The sequence below is a fragment of the Hyperoodon ampullatus genome (assembly GCF_949752795.1).
Source record: "Hyperoodon ampullatus genome assembly, chromosome: 6".
Classification (NCBI taxonomy): domain Eukaryota; kingdom Metazoa; phylum Chordata; class Mammalia; order Artiodactyla; family Ziphiidae; genus Hyperoodon; species Hyperoodon ampullatus.
In genome coordinates this window covers 113,239,406-113,255,002 of record NC_136919.1, presented here as the reverse complement: position 1 = coordinate 113,255,002, position 15,597 = coordinate 113,239,406, and the positions used below count along the sequence as shown (strand labels likewise).

The following is a 15,597-nucleotide window of genomic DNA, read 5'->3' as shown; positions in this document are numbered from 1 at the left end:
AAACTCATTCCTCTACCAGGGATCATCCCAATAAAACACACATCTTTAAAAGAGGGTCCAGGAAGAGCACGACCCTCCACTAACAGGAGCGGGTGTCTTCAGTCGGGAGTGTCACGTGGTGAAGCATCTGGTAGGGTGGAGGTTTGAGGGAGGCGGAAATAAGAGGGGAGAAAAACTGTATGTAGGAAGACTCTCCACCCAGTGGTAGGGAGAAGCTCATCCCCAGGGGCTGGGGCAGGGAAGGAGAGAAAAGAGGGGCACCTACTTTATTTTGTCCACGTATCAGTATATATTTATAGAGCTCGTATGTTGAAAACTTTACACAGTGAATACCTGTAGCCTCTGGCCCAGCCCTCTCCTTCCAGATACTTCTCTCCGCGTCCCAGCCTGCTTAACCCCTGGTACACAAAGGTGTCCAAGGCAGCACCCACTTCGCACTTTGACGCAGAGCCTGTCCAGCAGGGGGACGCGAGAGTATCCAGCAGAGGCCTGGGAAGGTGAGGCTGCCCTCACCCGCAGCACAGGCAGGTCCCAGCCTCCGGCCTTACTCGGCGAGGAGGAAGGGGCCTCACCAGCCCCCATCGCCGCCTTTCCAGGCCAACTTGATATTGGCGCGGCCCGGGTGCGGAGGTGCCCGCAGAGTGGAGGGCGGTCTGAGAGCGCAGCCGGGCGCTCAGGCCTGGGAGTTGACGGTGCGCGGTGCAGAGTAGCGCTGGCGGGCGTGCTTCTCGCAGTACAGCTCGTCCCCCACCCAGAAGTGCCCTCGCATCTTCAGGTTCAGCCCGCAGTCAGCGCAGGTGTAGCAGCCCGGATGGCGGTACCGCCCCTCCTGGATACGCACGGCCTGGTTCCTGCGGGGTGGGGGTGCACAGGGAGGAGAGAGCCATTAGCCTTGGGGGGCAGGAACACCAGGCACGAAGCCACCATTCCCATTCTCAGGGAACCTAGTTTCCAGCCCAGAGTCAGGACCCGGTAAGGTCCCCAAATCTCAGTCACTTGACTCCCCAGGCCTGCCCTCAGGAATCTCCGTTCAACAAACCCCCAGCCCACACCCCCGAATCCCAATTTTTAAAAAGTCATTCCTCCCCCACACAAAGGCAGACAAGCACCATCCTGAATCTTCTGGACTGTTAATAGAGCAGTGATTCTCAAAATGCGGTCCCAGTGCCAGGACCCACAGCATCACATCATCTGGGGATGAACTGGAAATGCAAACTCTGGGGCTAGGGACCTCCTGAAGAGGACACTCTGGGGGTGTGGGCCCGAAACCCCTCAGAGGCCCAGCCGCTGATCTTTGAGAAACACCGTATAGGACCCCTTCCTTGGGCCTGCACGGCAGGGCTGGGCAGTGTCGCGTTCTGCAGATGACACACGGAGGCCCACGGAGGCTAGGGATTTGCCTAAAATGAGTCATCTGACCCTCACCACTGTGCACGGAAGAAACTTATCTTGGGGGGGGGGAAGGGTTCAATTTTCCAGAGAATGTGGCTGCATTATAATGAGAAAACTGGCCCTACCTCTGGAAAATGCATCCCATTCCAAAGAGGCGGAGGAGGAATAGCAAGAGTTTCCAAGAGGAGGCACCTCATCCAGAGGCAGATCTGCAGAGGCTTTGAGATGGTTGGAGAGAAATCGAAAGCAGTAGCATTTCTTCCTCCTCCAGGGAGGCAGGGAAAGAAACGGAGGAGGAGGAGAGACAGCAGGGAAAAGCCAGTGCAGGCATCCTAAGAAGGCTGAAGTGACCCCTGAGCCCACCACAGATCCACTGTAGCAATGCTCCCCGCAGGGTCCCTGGCTAGTGGGTCCATGCAGGCCCCTCCTGAGAGCATCCTGGACCCTGGCCCCCGCCCTGCAGGGTGTGCCCTGCCCCCCAGGCCACCAGCACTCACGCGATGCTGGTGCTGCACTTCTCACACATGTGAAGCTTGGGTGGGGTGGCCAGGGCCCTGGAAGTGGGCCGGGAGGACTGGGGGCTCAGCGAGCTGGGCAGGAAGGCAGGTGTGCCACCTGTGGGGGGGTGGGGGAGGAGGGTGGGGAGGACAGACAGACACATCAGAGCTCGCCCACAGCAGTGCCATCAGGCTGTATTTTTGATGCCCACTCCACCTCCTCCAACACAGCTCCAAAGAGACCCTTGTCAAAGGTGCACAAAGCGGACCTCTAAAGTAAGCCTGGGCTTGAGAGGGGGTCACGGGGGAAGGAAGTGATCACCCCAGATCCTTGGCTGAGGTTGGTCAAGGGCAGGGAGCATGTTCAAGGCTGAGTTAGCCCAAGCTAAGGCAGCCTGAGCAGTGTCTGCTTGGTGTCTGACATGTCAGGACAAGCAGGCATTTCCTCTCTCCTGACCCAGTGATGATGGTATCCAGAGATGATAATAATAGATAATAACAGCACCACAGCACCTCTGTACAGTTTTCAAAGGGCTTTCACGTGCATTATTGTGCCTGAGCCTTGGAACAATGCTAAGATGAAGCACGGACGTTATCAGGTATGGTCCTCATCTGCAGCCGAGGACCCCGTGACTCCAGGGGTGAAGTCACCATCTGTCTGCGCTGCCCTCAACCCACCCTTCCGCCTCTCCCCGTGCCCCCTCCCAGGGCCTGCCGAGGCCTCAGGGTAGCGATGGACAAGCTCTGCTCTAAAGCTTCTCACCTTGTCTCCGAAACATCCGAGTTGGAACCAGCCCCGAGGTACCAGTGATTGTGCCAGCCAAATACTTCTGACTGTTCCATCCTTTCTCTCCCCGATACCACTGCCCAGGCCAGGCACCCCCAGGCCCTCCTCATGTCTCCCCTGGACCACGGCAGTGCCCCCCTCACTTCCTACTCCCCATGCACCCACACGAACTCCTGCGGCACGGTCCCCCTCCTGGGGAGCTGGGCAGCCAGTCTGCCCAATAAACAGAGTTCCTGGCGGGGCAGACGTGGGTCCTGACCACCTTCAATCTCCACACAGCACAGGACTGGTCCATCAGACAACTCGGCAAACGTCTCGAATGAACAACTGAACGGCTGGCAGAAGCCTGTATCTCTGTTGCTCACTCCGGCACCTCACACACCGCCTGGTGTTATTTAACGGGCCCTCCTGGGTTGACACGCCCCTCAGGCCTGGCATGCGAGGCCTCACAGCCAGGACTTAACCTCCGTGGCCACCAGTGTCCTGTCAGTCCCACCCCAGAGCCCTGCGGCTCCAGCCTCCACATTCCACAGTGCTCCTGGCCACCGTCTTAAGGCCGTTTGTGAAAGTCCTGACCTTTCTTCAAGGGCCAAGTCAGATTCTTCTTCCTCCATGAAGCCGTCCTTGGAGACCCAGGCCACACCGCCCACATTTATCGTTCCCTTGGCACCTCCCCTGATCCCAGCCAGCACCTCTGGGTTGCACCCCAGTAACTCCTACCAGACCGTAAGCTCCTGTAGTGCAGGGGCTGTGGCTTCTACGAGTCAGAGCCCACTCCCGTGCTGAGCACTTACCAAATACTAATTTACTAACATGTCCAGTCGGGGGGGTCCAGGGTGTCCTGGGGGAACATCCTTCTCCTACCCGAGCCCCCAGGGGGCTCACCTCTCTCCTCAGCCTCCAGGGCTTCCTGCAGGAGCCGAAAAGAGCTGGACTGCCGGGGGACCACCCGTGCCTCGCGATTTTCCTGCAGCATCTTGAAGACCTCTGAGTCCTCTCTCAGGAGGTGGCTTTCCCCTTCCGAGGCCACGCTGCAGGGATGGGAAGGAGGCAGCCCGGAGTGAGGGTCCCGTTCCCAGGGGTTGGGACGAGCATGAGGACAGAGAAAGAGTGTCCCGGGGACGGGGGAAGGGATTCTGGGGGCCAGAGGAAAGTGGACGGGGCTTAGGGAGGGGGGGACCCCCCCATCCCTCTCTGGGAAGCCTGTCTGTCTCCTGCCCCTCCCAGGCCCTCCAAGATCCCACCCCACCCTCCAGAACTCACTGGTACCTGAGCCTGGGGCCGGAGGAACGGGGACCTGGGGAAGGCGGTGGCGGCAGCACCAGCACAGCCGAGTCGCCAGCGGGGCCCAGGCCGGCCTGCGGGAAGGAGAGGCACCAGGGGAGGAGTCAGCGGCCGGGCCCGGGGCCAGCACACCCATCTGGGCAGCCGAACCCAGCTGTTCCCCAGGCCCACCACCAGGGGGCCCCCGGCCCTCGCTGACCAGCAGCCCCACCCCACCAGCTCGCAGAACCGGGGGGTCAGCAGTCGCCTGCAACTGCTCCTGCTGGGTCCCCGAGGGGAGGGAGGCCAGCGCCCAGCTCTAGAAGGCTGAGCCTGCTGCCCTAAGGGGACTGGGTAAGGGGCAGGATGAAGAAGAGGGTGCGGGGCCACCATGACCGTTCCTCTGCCATCTCACACGATGTGTTTGCAAAGATGTTGCACACTGGGGCCTGGCAGGCAGAACAAGCAGAAAGGAAGCTGACCCTTCTGCAGTGAGGAACAGGAAACATAAAGGGCCGAGACCCCTCCTGGAGTCAGGGCTCAGGCCGCACAAAAGTCCTGTCTCCTACGCCCGCTGGTCCTTCCTCTGAAACGGCCAGGGTCTGGGCTCACCTGCCTCTCCCGGCTGCCCTGGAAGGTCTGGTCCTGCCCCACAGAGCCTTGGGGAGCCAGGCTCCCACAGCAGAGCCCCCTGCTCCATGTGTGCTGTCCCTCGTGGGCTCCTACACCCGCTCTCGACCTGGAAATCTTGCCTTCGGTCTCCCTGTTTCCCGCCTGCCCCCCGCACCCTCCCCCACTCCGCTCCCTCTCCGTGGCCAACCCCAGTGGAAAGGACAGCCTCAGAGATGACCAGGCCGGCCAAGGTGCACCAGGCTGAGGGCATGGTCTCCTGGAAAGGAAAATGCCCTCGATTTGAAAGTTCAAAGTTGGGGATGAATTATGGGGTCAAGTGGAAAAGCTGCATGACTTCTCAACCTGAAAACAGAAACTTCAGAGTGCTAAAAAAACAGCCCTAGGGACTTCCCTGGCAGTCCAGTGGTTGGGACTCCGTGCTTCCACTGCAGAGGGCAAGGGTTCGATCCCTGGCTGGGGAACTAAGATCCCACATGCCGTAAGTGAATAAAAAATGTTTAAAAAAACTTTTTTTTTAATAAAAAAAAAAAGGCCTAGACCCTCACCCCACTGGCCCTCTTACACTAGCCTGCATTCTTCTTCTGTTCTTGGGCTTCTACAGGTAAGGGGATGAAAGGTCAGAAGGGCAAAGTGGCCAATCCAAGCCACCTGGGGAGTGGGAGCCAGGGCTGGGAGTCCACGCCTAGGCTCCTGGGTGCCCAGCTGCTGCCATGCGGTCAACTCAGGAAGGACACCTGGCACCAGGTACTCAAGAGCGATGTCCCATCTCGCTGTCCTAGACAGGCCAGCGTGTGCCCTGCACGGGGGCGCCGGCCAGCAGGGAGGGAGGGCTGAAATCCGCCCTGACTCCCTTCTCAGGCCGTGTCCTCATGCCGGCCAGAGGGACAGGGGTGGTTTTCACTTTATATCTGCTCACCCAAGCGTGTGCCTCTCCAGAGGGGGCAACTTCCGGTTTCTGTAAGGTCTGTTGATGTTCTTCGCCCTGGGCCCAGCTCAGGAGCCAGCAGCAAGGCCATGGCCACAAGAGCCTGGGGCAGGGGCACCTCATCTGTAGTCTCCTCTGCCACCTTTCCCCTGCCACAGCACCTCACCCCAGTGCAGAAGAGCCCAACGCCCTTAGGTGGAGCAGCTTCACCTTTCCTCTCCCCACTTCCCTCCCAGTCACCTGTAGGTGACACCTGCCTTCACAGAAGCGACCTTTCATCTCTAGAAGCAGAAGTGCTGCTCACCTGTCCATCAGGAGCTGTCTCCAGCCAACCCCTCTCAAAATGTGTGGATGTTAATAAGCGATTGGCAGGGGGGGTCCCTGGAGAAATTCTGCAGTTAAGTAAGTTCAGGAAATTAAAAAATTAGGGCTTCCCTGGTGGCGCAGTGGTTGAGAGTCCGCCTGTCGATGCAGGGGACGTGGGTTCGTGCCCCGGTCCGGGAAGATCCCACATGCCGCGGAGCGGCTGGGCCCGTGAGCCATGGCCGCTGAGCCTGCGCATCCGGAGCCTGTGCTCCGCAACGGGAGAGGCCACAACAGTGCGAGGCCCGCGTACCCCCCCCCCCAAAAAAAAAAAATTAAACATCTTTCTTCCTCACAGGCAGGACTTTTCGGAGCCGTTAAGGTGCTCAAGTGCACGGTGACTCCCAAGAGGGAGCTGTGGGACCCGGTGACTCCCACCCCGTCTGACCACAGCCTCATTTGTAGAACAGAATGCAAGCTTCACAGGGTGAGGAATTTCTCTGTTTTTCCACCTATGCATCCCCAAAGCCTAGAAGGGTGCCTGACACAAAGAAGCTGCTCCACAAATATTTGCTGAAAGAATGACCGGGGGCCTCAGGGTGAAAGAAGGGAATTCAGAGCATCGGGTCTGACTCTGAGGCCCCGAGAGTGGAAGGATGCCTTGTCCAAAGTGACATAGTAGAGGTGGGACTAACCCAGGTCTCCCTGCCACCCGGCTCAGGGCTCCTCTTCGCACCACATGGGTGGTCCTCAAATCTGTGCGTGCATCAGATCCCTGAGGGCTCCTTAGAACAGGGATGGGTGCCCTCACCCCACCCCTCACCCCTGCATCCGATTCAGTAAGTCTAGGCTGGAGCCTGAGAACTTGCATTTCTAACAATTTCCAAGGTGCTGCTGGTGGTTTAAGAGCCACTCCCTGTCCCACCCGCCTCTCCCCTTTGCCCCGGTGGCGAGGAAGAAGGATAGGGTGGACCAAGCTCATTCCCAGCTGGTCTCAGCCCGGAGCTCTCTGCAGAAGGCCCCCAGGCCCCGACACGCCAGGTCTTGCTTGTAACCGTTGTGTTCCCATCTCCCCAGCTCTTCGTTCTCTAATCCGAAACCTACCCCATCCTGCCTCTGACATCCAGCAAAATTCCTGACAAAGCTTTCTCAGGCCACCCCAGCCCACACTCAGCTCTCCCCTCCCAGAATGCCTCCTGCTTTTATAATTAAGATCATACCGCTCAGTGCTTAATTGTCTCAAAATTGGTTTGCATGTTTATCCTATCTCTGCAACTACATGTTTAATTCCTTAAAGACGGGATCTCACTGAATACATACATCTCTATGCCCACGTCTCCTGGAGGGTCACTGGGCAGGCCAACAGAGGGTCACCAGGGAGCCACTACTATGCAGCCCCCAGAGGACCCCGCTGTTTCCTTCTCCAGAGCCCCCAGTTTCTAGCACCCTCCCCCAGGCATCTCCAAAGGCTCTGCTTCCTGGAATGCAGAATCTACCCGAGGTAGGATTCCAGCAGCTGGGCCTCATCCTCTTCACCCCAAAGGCTGGACATGCCCCCACTAACTCTGCCCCCAGCAGCTGTGGCCCAGGACTCTTGGCTGCCTCACTCCTCACCTCCCCATCCCTGCCCTTAGAGAGGAGACATACCACCAAGGGGGCGTTGGGCTGTCACTAGTAGACAGTGGGACCTGGCAGGGGTGTCCAGGGGAAAAGGGCAGGGGAGGGGGCAGACAGAGAGTAAGCCAAGTGCAACTGGAGTCGGAACCACAGGCCGGCTGGTGGTTCTCTGGTGGTTCTCGGGGGCTGAGTCAGAGGAGGAAGAGGGGGAATGGGTGATGGGAGTTGGGGGCGGGCATGGGGCTTGGAATGGGGAGGAATGTGTTCAAGAGATACAGCCAAAGGGAATCATCCCAACAACAGCAGCTAAACTATTTCGGTCCCGGCCCAAGAGAAACACTTGAGAAGGGAGGAAGCCAGCAGGAAGGGGGGAGGCAGCGGCGGGTGGGCGCGAAAGAGGTAGAAGGGCACCTGGGCCTGGACGGGTAGGGCCAGTGCAGTTGAGTGTGACCCTCACCAGAGCTCTGGCCTCCCGGCTCCAGAGAGGAACGTGCCTATTACTAGGAGACCGTGGTGCTGGCTGCCTAGGTGGGACCAGCCACATGCAGCCCCACGGGCACCACTAGCAGCCAGCCAGGACGGGAGGTTCTCTCCTCCCCTCAGGTATCCTCACCTGTCGGCTTCCGGGGCGGCCCCTGTAGGACAAGTGGTCAGCAGTAGTGGGTTCCGGGGAGTACGCCAGGCTCTGGAAACTGAAATGGGGAAACGGACAGTGTGTGCCGGGGGCCCCGCCACCAGGCTGCCCCGGGAGACAGAGGTGACCCCAGGGCCCCCTAAACCCAGCTACAGAGACTCTGAGAGGCCGGCTTGGACCCGGTGGCCAGGGGGCCCACCCGCTGCACTCACCTGTGGCTGGTCACCACCTCTCCCGCGGGGGCCTGGGGGCTGGCGGGGGGCAGGGTGGAGAAGGGGCTGCCCGGCCGGGGGCTGAGGGAGGCCTGGCTGGAGCAGGAGGACCGCAGGGAGGACTGGCTGTCGGTGTGTGTTGTCCTGGAGCCCTGCGGAGAGAGGGGCCTGGAAGGGCGGGGCCGGAAAGAGCAGGGAAGGGAGCCCCCCATCACTTCAGGGTGCGGGGCTCGCAGCACGAGGCACCGTCCGTCCTACCTGGAAGCGAGCGGCCAGCACTTCGGGGGAGCTTTCCCCGTTGGTCTGCCAGGGAGAGGCGGCCTGAGGCCTGAGGAGAGGATAGAGGGACACAGAGTGTCACCGGGTTCTCCAGATGAGGAACATGTGTCCAAAACATTCGGACATCGGGTGCCAACTTTTAACTGTGTCAAATTCACAGCAAACAACTGTCCTCAACGACCACCATCATTTCTTAAAAGAAAGGACAATTTAGCACCAAAAAGTAGAAAGGACATCATTTCAGCAAAAAGTTCAATAAATTCAAATTTTTTTAAGAGCTCCTCACATCATCACCCCTCCCCCTGCCTCGCCTTTGCTTTTCCTTTTCTATTCTTTTTTTTTTTTTTTTTTTGGTGGGGGGAGCATTTCATCCAGACTTTGTCGCTGGTCAGCATCAGTTTGTAGATTGATTTGGACGGCTGATTGTGTATAAATAGTCCTTTATCTTCCACCCCTGGAGAAACTGAAGCCCAGAGAGGGAAAGCGAGTGGCCCAAATTCCTAAAGGCCAACAATGGCTGGGCCAGCTGCCCCCTTTCCCCAGGGGCCTGTCCCCCATCAGCTCCGCCTTTGAGAGGATCCCTCCCTGTGATTTCCAAAGTCTTCCCCCCCACCCCGCCCCCTGTAAACCAGAGGGTAGAGCCAGCCCCACTTCCTGCCACACAGGCAGCTGAAGGACCTAGAGAACAAGGCGGCCCAGCTCCCCCGCTAATCACCAAGGCTCCCCCTCAACTCCCCAGGGACCCCCCCAATCCTCCAAAGCCCTGCCCAGTGGAACCTGGCTGAAGCCTCGAACAGGAGGTGACTGGAGGGCTGGGAGCTGCTGAGGGTGAGGGATGAGCCCACCATGTCCCACTACACCGTTTCTGGATGGCTGACTGCCTCCAGAGAGGTCAGCAGGAACCTCAGTCACCACACGCCACACCAGCCACAGCCTCAGCCTCCCTCCCTGGGGAGCATTTAGGGCCAGAGCTGGGGAGCTTGGGCTCTGGCTCCGCCCAGAGCACTGCTTCCGGCCTGGGGCTTTGAGTGCTGGAGAGGTCTCCTGGGGGTGGGTAACTGGGGGAGGTTAGGAGGGGTTTGGGCAAAAGAAAGAAGAGACAGGGAGCCTTGACCTGCCCCACGTGGAACTGGAGGCCTGGGGGTACTCAGCCAGGCCCACCTCTCTGATGGAGCTGGGTCCCTCTTGGAGGGACCCGAGAGGAAGTGATGGTGTCAGCAGCTCCCTGCCCCTCCCCCGCCCCACTCTGCAGCTTCTTGTAGATTTTGGTCCCCTTCCCAGATGCCATGAGCTATTCTCTACCCTCCTCCTCTGGGTCCCACTCCTGTAAACACTCATGAGCCAGACTGGTACAAAAGAGTCACTGAAGGGCCGGGGCCGTGACAGCGTCACGGGAGCCGGCTTCTGCAGTGACGTAGGGCATCAGGGGCGAGGAGAGGGCATGGAGCGGAGATACCTGACTCAGGTTCAAGGCCCGCCCAGAGGGCTCTCCTGGCTGGGGAATCTCTCAGCATTCCTGCCCTGTGACTCACTGGGATGCCCCACCCCCACGGAGCCACCTGTTCCCACCCCCACCCCCAGGCTGAAGCCCCAGGAGCCTGGGAATCTGCCTTCACCAGCAGGGCCCAGAGAGGCAACCTGGGGAGCAATGGAGTGGTTCTATGGGGAGTGAGCCCCCAAATTCCTCACCACCCCAGGATCTGAACAAAGGTTCTCCCCTCCCCTCTTGGAGGCAGGGGCCCTGCAGACCCAGCCTAAGGCACACCTTTCCCCTCTTCAACCGACTTCATGCCCACACCCTGTACCCCGCACACCTGGGAACCAGTCAAACCCGGGTGTCCAGGTGGCTGATGCCAGCCTGCTCTGCCTGTGACTGCACGCCCAGCTGGGCACAGGGACACCCCTCAGCCCACCCTGCTGCAGCCCCAGAGCTTGGGACCTTCTCACGGATGAGCCGTGAGGGCCCAGGAAGGCCAGGTTGGAGCTGAGAGCAAGGGGTGAGGGCGGCCACTGTGCAGTGGGCTGGCAGAAGGCAGAAGAGTGCTGGCAGGCCCAGCGGAGGTGGAGGGCCTACCGGTCCAGCTGCAGCCTCAGGGGCGAGGAGCTCTGGCGGATCTTGCTCTGGGCCTCGGCATGCAGCATGCTGTTTGCACTCTCACCATTGATGGCCACAATAATGTCGCCAGGCCGGAGGTCCGCAGCTTCGGCCTTGCTCTGCTCAGTTACCTGTAGGGGGTGAGGATCAGGTAGTCTGAGGTGACACTCAGGTAGGGATGGAGAAGGGATTTCCTTGTCCTGCCCAAGAAACACAGGAGCTGGTTTCAACCAGGCTGGCCTGCATCTCCCTTTAACACCTCTCTCCCTGCCTGCCGGTGTCCACCCAGCCCATCAGCTAATCCCCTCCAAAAGCTGGAGTGGCAGCCCCCTGCCACCCACCTCAGCACTGGCATTCTAACGGGGCTCCCCAAAGAATGTGTAACGGCAGAATTTCAGGAACTGTGCTTGGAAATGCTTTTGGATAGAGAGCCCGGCCCGTGCAAATCAAATCATGCAGGTACTGCCTGCACGCAGGCCCTCTGCGTGAACACTCCCTGGCCTGGGCCTGGGTCAGGGGAAAACTGCCAAGAGCTCGGGGCTCCTGTTCTAATAATCACCCAAAATGGCTGCCAGCAGGTATGGGGTTAGTGACCAAGGAGAAAAGAGAAGGCCTTGCACTGGGCCCAGCTCCCTTTCACTCTCTAGAAGCCTGTTTCTGAAGTGGCCACCACATCCCCATGGCAACGGGTCCCCAGCCCTGCCCAGGCCAACAATCCCAGAAGCAGGCCTCTGGCTCCAAAACAGAAAAAGAAAGGTGTCTGTGAGGACCAAGTGGACAGGACACACTCTGACATTGGGGGTACCTCCCCGTCTCCTGGAACTAGCCCTTACCCTGGTCACCACGATAGGCGTGTGGAAATCCCTGCCGCCCGAGATGCGGAAGCCCCAGGGTGCGGGTCCCACCACGTCCACCGTCAGCGCCATACCTGAGGGAGAAAGGTTGGAGAGATGGAGCCTGCCCCTGGCCCCCCAAGGGACTCTGTGAGGTGGCAGAAGCGGGTGGCAGGTCCCTGGAGCAGCCAGTCAGGGGCTGGCGGGGGGTGGAGGTGGGTAGAGGAAGTGACTAACCTCTCCCGCATGCCCCAGTTCCACTTCCCCCCACCCTGGGAAGTGAGGACTCAGAGTTCCCCCTTTGCCCCGTCTTCAGCAGAGCGGTGGGGTGCTACACAGGGGCTTGCTGAGAACAGGCAGGCGGGTGGGCGGGGCTGGCAGGTGGTAGATGTCAGCATTTCCTCCCTCTCCCCTCCTCCACCATCAGGGCGAAGTCCCCCCAGTGCTTGCTTCCGGTCCCCAGTCCCCAAAGCCGACAGCACAAGGTACTTCCTCCCCGCTCGGGGGGAGGGCAGCGCTCTGGGAACAGAGGTGACAGCACAGAAAGGGGTGGTACCACCACATCCTCTCAAGTACTTGGCTGGGGACGGGGCAGCTCGCCCACGTGAGGCCAGGGTCTTCAGAGGGACCTCCTGGCTGCCAGCCGCGCCCCTGGCCGTGTGGTCCAGGTAGGCAAGACTGGGCTTCCCACCTCCGCCAGCGGCCGACTGCCCTCCGAGCAGCTCCGGCAAGGACGGGCTTATCTGCCAAGCAGGGCACACCCACCACCGGGCTCTGGCCAACAGGGCGAGCTGACTGATGCTGCCCGAAAGCTGGGGCCCCAGGCCTCCCACCCACTGCCCCTCCACTGGGCAAGGGAGTGTCCCTGTAGACCAGACCCTTGTAGGATTTCCTGACCCTCTAGCTCTGGAGTCAGGAGCCAGCTCAGGCAGGAAGCTGCAGTGCCAGGCTGGGCCACCACCCTACCCAGCGCCCACCCTGAGGCCGCCCCTGGGGAGGCCCACAGACTACAAGCGCTGCCCGAGTCTATCAGGCACACTGGGGCCACTTGCCGCGTTTAGGAGCCTGGGGAGAGGGCGCCCGGGCCAGCGGGGCTGTCTGCCCTCTTCCCGGCCCTCCGGCTTCCCCTTTTGCCCAGGCCCAGCCTCTGTCCCTCCCGCAGGCCCCCGGTCGGCGCTGGCGGCTAGCAGATGCCTTGGATTCCCAGACCTTTGAGCCGGCCAGTGGACTCCGCTCCGGGGGCCGCGGGGAAGTGCCCAGACCGTCGGCCCGGCTCGCCCACTTCTGGCTCCTTCTGAGCTCCGAGACCAAAGTACCCGCGCACGCCGGGGGCTGGAGGAGGAGCACCCGGGACGGGAAAGTCCAGCTCGCGGGGGGCGCCGACCGCAGGGAGGCTGCGGGGAGCGGCCGTGCGCGGAGGAGAGGTCCGGGCGCCGAGCCGGCCGCGGGCGCGCAGAGCTGCGAGGGCGCCGGGGCCGGGGAGGTCGCCGGCCGTGCGGACCGCACGCAGGTGGGCGCGCTCAGCTGACTCCCGCTCACCTGTCAGGCTGGGAGGCCGGGCCGGGGAACGAAGGGAAGGGAAGGAGGGAGGCGAGGAGACGCCGCCGTTCCCGCCGCAGCCGTCTGCCCGACTCTGGGGAGAGCCCGCCCGGGACTACGGGACCTGCCTCCGCCCATGTGATCCCAGGGCCGCCCCTGCCGCCGCCCCTGGCCAGGGAGGCCGCCTCCTCCGCGCAGCTCAGCCCCGGCGCTGCCACCTGGCCCGCGCCCGCTGGGGGCCCGGGGCTGCTCTCCCGAGAGCCCCCTAGAGGCTGCGGCCGTCCTCCCCGGTGTGTCCCCATCCTCCCGAGGTCAGGGGAGGTGATCTGGTGACGGGCCCGGAGTCCCACTTCGCAGACAGCTGAGCCTGCTGACCCCCGAAGCTCGCCCAGGTCGCCTGCGCCCGCCCTCCTTCAAAGGGGCCCTGATCTCCCCCAACCCCAGTCCAGGGCCCGGGGGGGGGGGGGGAGGGGGAGGGGGAGGGCAGGCTGGGGCTGTCTGCGGTCGGCCCGCCCGGCTCCTCCGCCCACTCCAGGCTCCGAGGCTGGCGCAGATGCAGCCCCGACACCCACAAATCCCAACCCAGAGGCTGCCCCTCCGCCTTCCTGCCTGGCCAGCGCGCTCGCGGGGCGGTGGCCGCGGACTGCTGCGGCGCTTTGGTTGTGCAGAGCTTCCCTGCTTGAGATGCACCGTAAGCCTGCTCCACTCAGGGCGACATGCCAGGCCCAGGAAGAGATGAAGAGAGACTCCGGCTGGAAGTGACCGGGCCCCCTCCTGGGCTTCACACGTCCCTTGCGGGCTGATTGATGCCTGTTCCGTTCCTGGCTGCCCTGCCTGCAGCCGGCCACCACCAACGACCACCGATGGCCCTAGTCCCCCTTACCCCCAGCCCTCTGCCAACCACCTGGATCCCCGGCTCTAGGCATCAGGAGAGGACAGCCAAGGAGAGGCCCCAAGCGTCAACTCAGAACCATCTGGCAAATGGTTCCCCCAGAGCCAAACCTGGCAACCCTCACCCTGGGGACCTCAGGGCCCGCCAGAGCCGGCTTCTCCCATCTCCCTCTGGTCTCCACTTTACTCTCTGTCAGGCTGGCCTGTTTCCAGGGGAGGCCGCTTGGAGGCACAGCTGTAACTTACCTGCCTCAGGTGTGAGTCATTCCCTCCGAGTTCTGTCTGCAAGGTGTGCCCTCACCATCCCTCTCGCCTACCTATGCCCTGGACCAGCCCGCCTCCAGTGCAGCTACGTCCCCTGTCCCTGGCCTCCCACACCCTCTGTCCTTGGTGTGTGTCAGCCACTCTCCCACTAAGAAGTTCCAGGCCTCCCGGTGTGGCCTCTTTGCCTGATGCACCTGTTCTGCCTCCCCAACTAGACTGGAAGTCCCTGAGGGAACAGGAAGCTGCAGGTAGGGCAGGCACCACTGGCAGGGGGGTGGGGGAGCTGCCTCAAGTGCCAGGTCTGCCTCTTCCCAGCTGTGTGACCTCGGGCAATTTCCTCAGCCCCTCTGGGTCTCAGTTTCCCCTGTGTGAACTGGGGATGATGCACAGCTTACACTCCCGTTGTACACACTGCCCTCCTTTTAAAGCTGCCCATTCCTCAGAGGGCAGGGTGGGTTTTGTTTGGTTTGTTGCTCCATTCCTGCAGTGTTCCATAATATTTTGTTGAAGGGATATTGTTTGAATGATCAAATGGATTAATTTCCCTTGCCTTGCCGCCCATCCCCATCCTGCCAGTTTCTAACAGGGACTCAGTTTTGCACCTCTTTCTGCTCAGACTTTGCCTTGGAGAGTCTCTAGAAAGATCTGCAGGTTCATCCACAGGATTTCTGCTCTGTGGGTTGTGCAGTCACAAAACTCACAACAAAAACAAAGTCAGCCGACCCCAGGGCATGTCCCTGTGGAACAGAAGGGCATACTGTTCTGCCCTTAGCAACTCTGTGGCCAAGTCACTCACCTCGCTGGGCTGAGCATCCCCAGCGACCTAAGGTCCCTCTGGCTCTGACCCCCCTCGGCCCCTCCCACCTCATGCCAAGTCAAAGCAGAGAAGGGGTCAGGTACAGGCAGGGCATAGGGTTGATTTGCTGCAGAGGCTCCAGGGCGCCGCCAAAGAGAGGGTGTGGATTTGGTTTCTGCCCTAAGGAAAGGAAGTCTCAACCCTGAGGTCCTTTTTGAGGGCATCAGGCAACTTGAAGAAGCTGAGATGGGGGATCAGGAACAGGCTAGCAGGTTCGTGAGGAATGGTCACTTCCATGGCATGGGCTGGGCCTGCCAACCTAGCAACAGACCATGGTGGGGACTGGGGTGGATGGAGAAGTGAAGGCAGGTCTTGTTCTTCAACCTGCTGTTTAACCAGCAGTGGAGCCTGGGCCGCACCCAGGCACGAGGAGCCTGCCAGGGACGGCCACAGCCCTGTCATTCAGAAGCCTCTCCCACCTGTCGTGATAGAATTAGCCACCACCGCCTCTTTCCACCCACCTAGGGTGCGGGTGCCCTAGGTGACAGGCCTAGATGACAGGATTGCCAGGAAGAATGTAAGAGAGGCCCAGCCCGGGGCCGCCCCACGGACCTCACGCATGACGTTCCTTCTCCAG

At 60.9% G+C, this 15,597-nt stretch overlaps 1 protein-coding gene across 1 annotated transcript; it reads right to left on the bottom strand.

Annotated features, from left to right (window-relative positions):
• Window positions 1-265: 265 nt before the first annotated feature.
• On the bottom strand, window positions 266-11,572 carry PDLIM2 (PDZ and LIM domain 2). The gene is made up of 9 exons (XM_079706217.1): window positions 11,471-11,572; window positions 10,617-10,768; window positions 8,522-8,591; window positions 8,264-8,415; window positions 8,031-8,109; window positions 3,946-4,034; window positions 3,562-3,707; window positions 1,890-2,007; window positions 266-851 (listed from the first exon to the last, which is right to left on the bottom strand). Exons 1-9 carry the CDS (start codon window positions 11,561-11,563, stop codon window positions 674-676), a joined length of 1,077 nt encoding a protein of 358 aa, XP_079562343.1. The 5' UTR covers window positions 11,564-11,572; the 3' UTR covers window positions 266-673.
• Between the last annotated feature and the right edge of the window lie 4,025 nt (window positions 11,573-15,597).

Excerpts from the sequence above, each read along its gene's own strand:
- PDLIM2 (XM_079706217.1), bottom strand. The coding sequence starts at position 11,563 with ATGGCGCTGACGGTGGACGTGGTGGGACCCGCACCCTGGGGCTTCCGC. Across the intron at positions 8,592-10,616 it reads CTGAGGCTGCAGCTGGACCG|GCCTCAGGCCGCCTCTCCCT; the intron begins GTAGGCCCTCCA and ends TCCTCTCCTCAG. Across the intron at positions 3,708-3,945 it reads TCCTCCGGCCCCAGGCTCAG|CGTGGCCTCGGAAGGGGAAA; the intron begins GTACCAGTGAGT and ends CCATCCCTGCAG.